Here is a 12,322-nt window from a genome sequence, read left to right on the forward strand (position 1 = left end):
ACTCTGAAAAATTCATTTTCATTCAGGGATAGAACCCGGCACCTTCTTGACGGTAAGCAGAAGCTTAACGTCCGAGCTATGCTGCTGGCTTAGTGTTTCAGTTCCGGATCCCGATTCCTTTTTCAGTTCTGGATCCTGAATCCTTTTTCATTTCCGGTCCTGGATTCCATTTTGTTTCGGATACGGACTCCATTTTAATTTCCGGATACCGATCCTTGTTTCAGTGCCGATTCCCGATTTTTCCGATTAATTATTACTTTAGGTATTGTAACATTATTGTAAATCATGTATCAATTTGTTTCCGAAACTACCCGTTGAAACCCGTTCAACGGGCACAACACTAGTAATTAGTAAAATATGTAGCTCAATCGCGACGGCTCCGACCATGCAAAGTACATAGTTATTGAAAAATATTACCGCTTGCGAGGATGTATTATGAAAATTTCACGCTGCGATAGTTTGTGAAAGATTCTACGACGTTTTCGCGATCATCTAACTAGCGCATTCAAGGTTTTAATTACACGCGTAAACATATTCGGAGGTGCGGGGGCGTTTGTTATGAAAGGCGGCAATGGTCGCAACGCGTCGACGTTGAGACCTGCGTCGCGATCGCTCGGCAGTCGGCACTCGGGTTCGTTCGGCAGTCGAGAGTCGGCAGTGTGTCGCGTCTCGCGCGGCGAGCGGTCGCATCGCGTCGCGTTTAGACAAGTTGAGCGGCGGCGGGTGATGCGTGCTCCCGCCGCACCCCCGCACGCCCACCCTTGATCGACAGCATTGCGGCCCCCCAAACGCACGCCCACGCTCTCACACACACTCACACACAACACCAACACACACCCACACACACTCACACCCACTCGCACACACCCTCGCCTCCACCACCACTGCCACTGCCACTGCCACTGCCATCGCAACAGACCCGCTCAGCCCGCAACATGGTCGTCAAACGGTAAGAAAACTCACCCTCACCCCCCGTCCCCATTCCCCCCCACAACGTCAGAGAGAGCGATCGCCGATTCGAATCTCGTTTCGATTGTTTTCGTGCGAGCGCCATTTTGAACCTTGTGTCCACGTGCTTACGGGCTAAGATCGCTCGCCGCCCGCAACCCTTCGCAATGGACGTGTGTTTTTATTATTTCCAGACGAATATGTCGACAAGTCACCGCCGCGGTTCGCTTTCGTGCCAATTTTAGTGAAAACCGCACATCCGTGTGCGGGGATATGCGGACGACGGTCAAATGTCCTGTTTTTAATGTCATTCCGCGGCCGTCGAGCGATTATGACCCCTATTGCGTACGCCGCAAGGGTCATTGTGGCGTGCTGCTCAATTTCACTTGTTTATTTCGGTGAAAATGGACGAATTTTCGCATGGAAACCGCATCCGTCGACCGTTCAAATCATCAATGACCGAATTGTACGCTTCGATTCGTCGATAATTCGAGGAAAATCTGTGCTGCAGGGGTTTTCCTGTTCGAAATGTGTGTGCATGTAATATGTACGCGCATCCAGATAGCCATTGTGTTCGTGCTAACCTAATTTCGTAGACCTTTCACAGATTGTGCGGCCAGCCATCGCCAACCGTTCACTTCTTCAAGTAGTTGGGCGAAATAATAAACAAAAATAAGCGAAATAATAAATAAATAATACAAGTGTGTATGTACGACCTTGGAATGTTTCATATTTCGATGGTACGCTGAAAAATGGCAATTTTATTAAATAATAAATAAATTTCAGAACTTTGACACCACCAACCCTGTACGTGCTGCGAAACCGGTTTTCAGTACGGTTTATTCAGATTTAATATTTTCAATTGTGATGTCTTGTGAAAGGGTTCGAGCTAAAATGTCGACACGACGATTTGCCTTTTAGTGATTTAGAATTTAGCTATTGATGAGGCAATCGTTCTGTTGATCTTTCATTGATGGGTCGTTGCGTGTGCTAAATTTCAATTTATTACATTTACAAAAAAAATATATTTTTACGTGAATGGCTACGTCCACACTACCGATATTTTCGAATTTTCCATATCCAGTTCCCATATTGCAACCTGTGGTTGCTATTTAGGAACTTTATTTATAAATATCGGGTGAAGATATCGGTAGTGTGGACGTAGCCAATGTGAATACCGGAAATTAAGTGGCAAAAAATCTAAAATCGATTCTAAGTTGCCTTCGACAATGTTTAAAAAATTGTTTTTAAATATCAAAAGCAATTTTGTATTGCTCATATAATTGTTGTATTATACAATGCATTATTGTCAATAAAAACCAATGTAAATATCTCAAAATCTTAAAAATGGCACTTAGATCCTTTTTTTATTTACTTTTCGGTATTCATATGATTTTGACAGATGTTATTTCTTCAATATGTTATTCATAAAGTATATTTAATAATATTAAATAACCATATATTGCGCACTATTATGATTTTTTTTTGTTGTTCTAAAAATATCTGTTGAGTTGTATGTATTTAATTATTTATTTATTTAGATATATTTTAGAATGGATGGAACAAAGAACAATGTTGTCGACCCAATAGGTTTGTCAAACAATTTAGTAATAGTGACAAAACTAAAAAAGAGAATAAAAAAATATACATACATAGATGATGACTAGAGGTAGGATAGTCACAGTGCTATCCATTGTTCGGCAAACCTTTAACAATGCATTTACAACCTTTGAACAATACACGGCCCCCTCAGACTCCGGTGACTAATGATAACTACTAATATTATGATGATAACAAGAGGAAGCCAGCAAAAATATATGTATAAAAAAAAAAAAACAAGAATTAAAATAAACATAAAAGAGGAACTGCAACTGCAAGCATTTGCCTAGATTTTGTATTTTTTTTTCAGTTGAATTTATTTGAAGATTAGATGAAATACTGGATTAGAATAGTTAACAAACATCACTTTTTTTATAATAGTTTTCAGTGCTATAACAGAAATTTTTAGCAAATGGGTTTAATTTGTAACTACATGTAGGACGCGTGTCATATCTGCATTTTGTTCTTTAGTTTTTTTTTTACACACCTTATTCAAAATTATCATAAGCAAACAATTGCTCATTTCGACCTGTGTCGCACTTTGAACATTTTAGGAACGACAGGTGGACGCACAAAGTTCGAGTGATTGATGATTCCAATCGAGCTTGATCGTTTTTCGCGCGCTTTTTCGTCTGTTTTGAACTCGGAACAGGGATAGACGAGGTGTGTGAGTTTGTGTTTGTGAGTGGGTGGAAACGAGGGAGGGTGACGTCTCGTATTGATTTGGCCTCAACAGCTGTTCTGTCCGCCTTTGTTTCCCTCGCACGTGAACTCTGCGTTCGCAAAAAAAAATCCGCACGCCGGACGACAGTTGGTGAATTCTGCGGTGCAAATGCTATTCATTATTAAGAGACGGATACTCGTTAGAGCAATGACAAATAGCAATACACGTTCCAACAGTGATGAACGCATGAGGGCAAAAAGTAAAGGTTTTCCACGAAGTTAACCCCATTGAATGCTGACTAACGCCGATCGGCGTTTTGCCAATAAGTCTATGAGCCTGAAGTACGCCGATAGGCGTTGTATTTTGAGTATGTAAAAAATAAACAAGAATACTACCAGCTAAGCCTTTCCAGGTAGCATTGAAAATGGGTCGTGTAATTCGAGAATAAAGACTGGTTCACATCGGAATTTCTGAATTTATAACCATATCAGAATTTCTCGATGGAAATCCTTAACTGCTGAGTATTTTAAATTGTGGCTCGGCATTTAGATGGTGAGCGTTACATTTTAACAACAATGAAGAAGATGGAACTAGTTTTGGAAAAATACATTCATTAATAGACTTCTTTTGTTTATTTTATATTGTAGCAAGATATATTAGAGAGTCTAAACACACCATTACAAAACTCGAAAACCTCGGCGGTAGTTATCTAGGGTTTGTTTGGGTTAGCCTCAATTTTTATCTCTGTTTTTTATTGGATTTTTAAATAATTCTAGTTAAAAATGCTTTCAACAGAAAAAACATCACCGGTAGTCACCGGACCCAGAAGGTGCCGCGTATTGTTCAAAGGTTGTAAATGCATTGTTAAAGGTTTGCCGAACCTTTTTACAAAGGATTTACAACAATGGAACAATGGATAGCACTGTGACTATCCTACCTCTAGACATCAGCACTCGAAGGGTTGACAATAGCCGTAATGCCCCAAAAGCACCATTGTATCATTCAAGTGCAGTCATTTTCTTAGCCGTTGGCGAAACGAAAGGAGCGGCCAATATTATTGTTGAGATAACGGTTTACAGTGTGGTGTTGACTGCTTTAATGGCATCGACGATTGATTTGTTCCAGGCGAGTCCCAGGACTTTGACTCCTGGTGGTGAGGTCGTTATCGCTTCCGTTTAGTCGTTGTGGTCGACGAACCGTTCGATGCACCTCCATGTTTTGTTTTTGATAAACTCCTCTCTCTCTCTCTCTCTCTCTCTCTCTCTCTCTCTCTCTAAAGTTTGTAAGTTGTGGTTGTAAAAATGCGTGCACATTCAAGTTCTGGCGTGGATTGTTGTGTGTCGGTTGGCCAATAGGCGATACACATATATAGGTCGATGGGTTCGTTTCGGGAGTCTTTGTTTGGAGTTTGTGTTTGCTATTCGTGGTATGTGTTGTGGGTATACTGTATGTAGGTTATCTTGCTTTTGTTTTTGGGAATGCGATCACGGAATTGTTGATTCGAATGCGATCTGTACAGGTTTGGAATGGTAGTCGTTGTGACTGTGCTTAGATTGGGAATGTGTGCGGGCTAAATTAATCCAATTTTATCTCAAGAAGTGGGTCCTTCCTTTGCAAATGCAATGAAATTATAATGATGTGCATTTTGGCGAATGAACGCAAAAATAACGCTTGATCTTCGAACAAAGAGATCTTCGATCTATGGGTTTTGCCAGTGATGTTGAGCGTTAAAATGTTACTCAAAAGCTCAATGGAGTATGGAATGCTGCATGCTTGGCATAACGGGGAAAGATAGGAAATGGAATGGGTGAGAAGTATGACAATGGTAGTTGATATAGTGGAGAGAGTGAAGAGATTGAAATGGAAATTGGTGGAATGGTACCCGTGAAAATAGAAGATGGGTGAATGAAATTATAAAAATGTGCGGGGTTATATGGATGAGAGTTGCTGAAAACAGAGACGAATGGAAATGTGTTGGAAATGCCTCTATCCAGCTGTGGATGGTGAATGGCTGTACTAGATGATGATCAAAGATCGACGTTGGGTCAAAAATGCTTTTTGCACAAAAAATTCATTATCGGCAATTATTAACCCTGCTTTTTTGCTCTCTTGCTTTGTACAGTAATGGAGCAGTCTATTGTTATCCCAAAAGCACCAAGCCATGGTCTTAGTCTAATGATGTGCGAAAAAACTTCATTGTCAAGGAACGTACATACATGGGTTGTTGTTGCTTATATTTAATGCACGACAGTGCCTAAAATTTTAGTTTGATATTATTTATTCTATTGCTGTTATATTGATAATTGTGTACTAGTTGTACATATAACTCATGGAAACTGGTTCTATTTCGATGTGAGTAGCTTTTGCCATATTGTTTTCTAGGTTCTCTAAGATCAGTTATTGATTCAATTTTAGTGACATCCACCGTCAACATTAACCCTTTCAATGCTGACCAACACCGATCGGCGTTTTGCCAACAAGTTCATGGGCCTGAAAAACGCCGTTAGGCGTTGTAATTTGAGCATGAACAAAGTAAACAAGAATACTACCCGGTAGCATTGAAAAAAAAATGCTTCGAACATGGGGCTTTAAATCCGTGTCAATGTTTATAAAGACTGGTTCACACCGGAATTTCGTGAAATCGTGCACCCTTTTCGAGGAGTGGAGGTGGGCTTTCACAAACGGAACGAACATTATATATGTACATATGTGTGCTATTTTTATATAGTTGCGAATTTTTTCTACGAATCTTCTACTGATATATACACTGCCTGTTTGGTTTCGTACTTGAAATATGTTCTGAAAGTTTCTTTCGGCCTCCATTGCGTAGAACGTACCCAGTTACCATGACTTGCTGGCGTTCTTTGTCGGTTTGCACAAACGTACATATATGTATGTATGTATACAGCCAATATTGCATATCTGCGAAATTCGCGGGCGTGACGCATTTCCTCGATATCGACATTGTTTGGTCCGGGTTTCGCAGAAGTGTCGGCGCCACCACTGCAGAGCCGTCGTCGACGGAAACGGAAACGGAATCACCTGCGGTCGCTTTTCCTAAAACAATTTATTGCTATGCCTGGAATATTTCGCCGACGCTCACTATTCCGCTCTGGGTGTGTTTATTTATGAAAACATTTTTAGAATTCTTCGCATTGTACTCTCACCTCGTGCTGAATGCCCGACTTCCTCCCCACCCCCCTCCCCCACCGCCATCGTTCTTTTTAGGTTTTGTTTTATGTCCATTCTGGCTTAGTGTTTGTTTTCTATTTTGGGACGATTCGTTCTAATGAATGATACTAATTTGGTTGCGTGTCATGAAAAGTTTTGTGTTGTGGTCAGTGGCGGCTATAGTTGGTCGTTGTAGGAAGAGGGACTAAGGGCGAAAACACACGGCGATGAAAGGCACATCGTGTGCATGGCTCCCAGCTGTAGATGGTCTCCTACGTTTCTTCAAATATGGGATACACCATAATCTTTTGATTTTTGAATGCTTTTTATTGTTACTAAATTGTGTTCACAATACGTCTTATATCTATTTTAATAGCTACTGATCGTTTTCTATTTTACAATTTTAATTTAATTTTGTTAGTAATCATAGTATTATATTATTATTATTATTATAGGAAAAATAGCTCAAAAATCTATTCACAATTCTTAAATACACGTTTATCGATAACTGTCAAGCAAGGATAAATACAATTTTATCGAAAATACTCCAGAAGGTCATTTTGGTTCTGGGCGTTCCCTGTTTTTGTCTCAGTCTCATTTGCGTGATCGCGAGCAGGATACTAGGTGACGTCATACCGAGTCCCCTTGTGTCTTGCTCGCACACGCGTAACGGCCGGGCCGCACCGCTCAACTCGCGAACAACTTGGTTGAGGGCGACCAGACCAATGCATGCAGGTAGATGGGACATGCCACACTCGTCAACTTGTTTGTCACACACATTTCCATACATTTTTTCGTGTCGCGCAACAAGTCGGCCGATAAAGTTGCACGGTGCGGCCCGGCCCTAAGTAAGGCTGTGCGACAAAAACAGGGAGAATTTCACAGCACGCTACTAGTTCTTACATATTTAAATCTTTTTACCATTCAATCATTGCTGAAAATGGCATCGTCATTATTACATATGTATTTGATAGCAAAACCCTTTCCAGTAAAGTCGAAGACCCCATTTAACCAGCAACATATGTAGATCGGTGGTTAGCGTGTATTGCTTTCGATTGTGTGGTCACGGGTTCTATCCTTGGCTTTGTTGTTGGCCAGATCTTGGACATGTGACTACAAGGTCGATCGTTTCTTTTCAGAGTTTGCCAATTTATCTGTTTTTATTGGAAACGGTTCCAACATATTGGCAATCCTGCCTTTTTCTCGCAAAATATGAGTTTCATAGTTTGTTCATAATTAAAAATGCTGCAATAATTTGTTCGTAGATGTCTCGATGATCGTAATGTTTGTAATTGGTCTGAATAATAATCATGTACAATGTTGACCATACATGTTGTGTAAATAAAACTGGTTATATACCTGTATAAATAAATATATTTGGCTTTGGTATCAAAACCGATTCGCATCTATGATGAGAGCTATAGTTACTAAAATTTCTCACTGAAGTTCATTCGCGGTGCATTTTATCGTCCTTGAAATCACTGACCATGAAGCTTTTCTTAGCAAGCGATGCTACTACCAACCTGTAAGATACATATCTCTCGACTTGGAAAATATTTTCTATGAAAAATATCAGTTGCTGGTTGTGTTATCAGTTGCTCGCTGCTACAAAAGGTCTCCGACCAACAGATCGCTCAAAAAGTCATGTTACCATTATTATTTGGGCGTGTTGCAGAATTGCTTTGTAATTGTCATTTATTTAAGACCATCAACCTTAAATGTAGTCTTGTCGCGAATTAAGTCCTTTTGATTTTGTGCAATTCATGAAAAGATGACTGCTTCGATTTCGTTCTTAGAACTTAGATGCATCATTATCATCTTGAGATCCGAGATGAGTCATCGCGTGACTCTTGTAACTTCCTTTTCAACATCGATTCAATACGTATTTCCTTTCAATTGAGGACATCATTCCAGATATGAAACAGCTGCTATTCGGAGTGAATGCACTTGAGCGTGTACGGGGTAATTCAGGACGTGCAATTAAACAGTGCAAACATCGTTTGGTGTTTGCCGTTTCTGATAAGAGTTTTCTACATTACCAAGTGTACGCTCGTCGTCTATCTGCTCCAGCGAGCGTGAAGGTTGTTCACCCTCAACCAGCCGCAGCTGGACCAGGAACAACCACTCGCTTTTTGTACCACAACGCACACACATATACTGAATCAAGTACCATTTATCGTACCTCTGGAGTAGAGAGAGCACACATGACCAACATTTCGGCAACGTTCGTACATGTTATAGAAATCGTACTCGATTTCGTAAGTGTAATTTGTTTTTCTTCTCCATAACCAATATGGCACGCGACTCGGATCGATATTGCAATATCATAAGACCCAGTTTTTTTCTTGCTCGGTTCAGTTTTGACAGCGCTGTCGTGATCGGTCGTTGTGTCGTTTTGTATCTGAGCCTTGTGCACCCGGTTGGTTAACTACAGTACCGTTATCCATGGCGTGTGTGTGCGTTTACAAGCCATTCGGGATGTGTTTTTACTTAAATTTTTTTTGTAACTATTATTTGCGCGAACAGGTTTACAAACGCTGATACGCTATCGTTACTCGGTTTACATATTATCATTTACTTAAATATTTGTACGCGTTAATTGTCTCGAGTGAGACGTCCGGCGCTTGAGAAGTTTTGCCTTTTGGGTGCAGTGCTATCTGATATCTTGGGTCTCATGTAGATGATTAGTTGCGATGAAGCATGGGCGTTTGCGTCAAAGTGGTTGTGTGCCGCCACCGCTGAGGTATAAGATCATACAAGGGGGACAGTTTTACTTCAAAAGGTTTGTAGTTTTGTTTTTGAAGTGTCAACTTTTGTAGTTGAGGTAGAGCAAATTCCTTGCAGGAAGTTTGTCACGCCACATATTTTTTTCTTGCCAATATTTTAGTGGAGGTTAGTTTAGGAGGGAGTTAGTTTAGACTAGCATACATATTATTGTAGCATTGTGCTGGGGTATACACAGGCATGGTACTCTATGCGAAGAAAATCCACCAGGGATGCTACGTATTATCGTGCAGCTTGTATCTATAGATTTTCTTTTGGGGCTTGGTCGCAAAGCGTAGCATGTTCATCCGTATGTTTTTACACTTTTTTATCTCTTAAAACTGCCATTTTTATGATCTTTGACCGTTTTAGAAAATATTGGGTAGTATTACATATATTGTCAAATGTAGCTTAAAGAGTGGTAGCTCAATTGTAGTCTAGAACACCTTTCAATAGTGGAAGGGATAATTTAAAAAAATGTGCGAACTTTGTACTCATTTGTTTCGTTTGGTTGTTGATTCAACCACGTTTTGTAAATCTGGATTTTGATAATTTTTTGAACTTGTCGGTAATTATTGTGTTAGTTTTGATTAGGATCTTGTATCTGTCGAAATTTTTTATTGTTTCCATGTGTTCAAGATTTCTTGGGAAAGGTTTTTCTATAACAGCCACAGCGCAGTGCACTGGTAGAGCTATTGAATATCAGTAGATAAGTCGTGGGTTCAAGTCCCGCCGAAATACGCTGCTGGCGAGATCTTATGGTTATTAAAAACACTGATCGACCGTATCCTGCTAGAATTTTCCAATTTTTCTAGCTTCCTGGGTTTATGGTAAACTGCCAGGTTAATGATAAACTGCCAGGTTAATGATCTTTGACTGTTTTATTTTTTAATTTATGCCAAGAAAGCCCAACAGGTACACCCAATGAGCCTTCCTGACCACATTGTATATTTGATACACTATTATTAGTATTATACCAAGTAAATGCATATCAATTAACACCCACAGAGACATCTATGGTCAAATTCAAATTTAAAGCGAAATTCAAGATTGCTGGAAACCCGAGATTTGCGAGAAAATGGGTGCCAATTTGTTGGAACCGTTTCAATGAGAATCAGATAAATTGGCAAACTCTGATTGGAAACGATCGACCTGGAGTCACAAATCCAAGGTCTGGCCAGCAGAAACCAGTGGGATTTGGACCCGTTACCACGTTGTCCTAAGCATAATAGTCTATTCTGCCGGGGTAAACAAGCATGTTTACTCTCTTCTATTGCCATGCAGCTCTTAGAAAATGTTTGGTAGTACTTTATGTTAGTACTACATGCATATTATCAAATGTAGCTTATAGGCTAAAAAAACTTATATTTTAATTCACGTGTAGTGAAGTGTCTTGAAAAGAACAACTATCAATAGTGGAAGGATGATTTAAAAACGAACAAAAATGTGCAGACTTTGTACTCATTTTTTGTCCGTACCGGTATCGGTAATTTCGTTTTTGCAATCCCTAGTCCTGTTATGTTTGAAAAACGCTGTTAGTACTTATTGACAAAAATTGGTCTAACCATATGTGCCGCCTTGGGGGTAATTCCTGTCATGTCACATGATGCATGTATGTGTGTAATAAAAAATAATGGTTTTCGTTGTATTTTGGAAATGACAACAAAAAGGATGATGAAAGTGATAATTTTTTTGGACTGTTTCAATAATATTCAGTCCATGGTTTGCTCATTTGAGCCGTTTTGACGACTTTAAGAATGAACTTTATTACTAACCTCTTATTATTTTTTTGCCAACCTTACCTTGACTAGCTAGCTATAGAAACATATGGTACTAAAACTAGCAGACAGGTAACTTATGTTTTATATAGATAAATTACTGATGTGGATACGGAGAAGAGGCATTTAATCTCGTGTGTATAAGAACACGTAATAGATGTTCCCAACGTTCAATTTCCGCATCAATACCTCAATAAAAACAGTGATAAACTTGGAGGCGATCACCCAGTTCTCGGAATTGACACGTACGACTTGTTTTATACCGGTTTATCCCCTATGTGCTGCAGCAGGTAGTAAATTAGTCACATGCGGATACCTGCGATTTCATCTGCACTCTTCTGAAGGGTGTCAATTCTTTGGGGGATTCGAAGATGATAGGAGTGTGTGTTGATGGTGTGTGGTCTGCGAAATGCGCAGTAGACGAGATATACGATGTGTTTACCGATTTTCTATTCCACTCTATATGGCGGAGTATACACATCAACTTTTTGTATTGTTCAGCTGGTTGTTGTTGGCGTTTAGGTGGTGGAACCTGCGCGGCCGGTCCTCGCTTCGGGCCATCACGGCCTGGCCTGCTGAGGTTTTCAACCTTTGGACACCTGATGAGGCTCGTCGTCGCGTCCCCAGTCCAGTGTATCTGGTTACTCCGGGTCTCCACGTCGAATCTCCTTGGGCTTAGTTTTTACATAATTCAAGCTTAAAGGTCTTGCTAAAAGTCTGATTTTGAGTAGGGTGATGTCGCTCGAGCTAATTTTTTAGACCACCCGTACTCTATAGTTGTCCTAGCTGGGTCAGTTTCATCACACGTTTTTTTACATCAATCTGACGGTGGCAAACATGTTTATGATGTGATATTTTGTCATTGTTGGAGATAAAAAAATAAAAGTCTACTTTTACACACTAATACATTTGAAAGTGGCTCAGCTTGTAGTACTGTACCAGGCTTTGAGTTGGGTTAAATATTCCTTGCCGTAAATTTTTGGGTTGCCAGTAACGCGTAAATGAATGATTGCTTGTGATGTTTCTTAAATGGTTTATTTTTATACCGTTTATCTTTGGACTTAATGTATAATAAATTCTTCGTGCCTTCATTAACATGTTTAGTTGCGCGCATTACACGCTCGCCGATCCAACCAGTTTACCCGTTCGAAATGATGAATAAATATATGTGTGTATTCGTGTATGTGTATGCTGACGTCACCCGTTCCAAGTCAGGTGCTCAATATCAGGAGCACATGTCAGACGCTCCACACTTCTCCGCTACACCCCGTGTCTCCTCGACACGATCGGTCTTCACGCCACATCCCTAAAGCGGATGCTTAAAAATGCAACCATTGGTCAGAATGTAGCGTCGTTGCTCTAATTGTTCAAACGTTTTAGTCCACGTGGACTACTTTAC

The 12,322-nt window shown here is 40.1% G+C and overlaps 1 protein-coding gene across 1 annotated transcript in view; it reads left to right on the plus strand.

The window, feature by feature from the left end:
• Positions 1-618: 618 nt before the first annotated feature.
• Positions 619-12,322, plus strand: part of Pli (E3 ubiquitin-protein ligase pellino) — a 79,205-nt gene continuing 67,501 nt past the window's right edge. Inside the window, exon 1 of the mRNA XM_077443808.1 lies at positions 619-949. Coding sequence (XP_077299934.1) covers positions 936-949 — 14 coding nt within the window. The 5' untranslated portion in view covers positions 619-935. The remainder of the gene's footprint in view (positions 950-12,322) is intronic.

The sequence above is a fragment of the Arctopsyche grandis genome, chromosome 13, assembly GCF_051622035.1.
Source record: "Arctopsyche grandis isolate Sample6627 chromosome 13, ASM5162203v2, whole genome shotgun sequence".
NCBI lineage: Eukaryota > Metazoa > Arthropoda > Insecta > Trichoptera > Hydropsychidae > Arctopsyche > Arctopsyche grandis.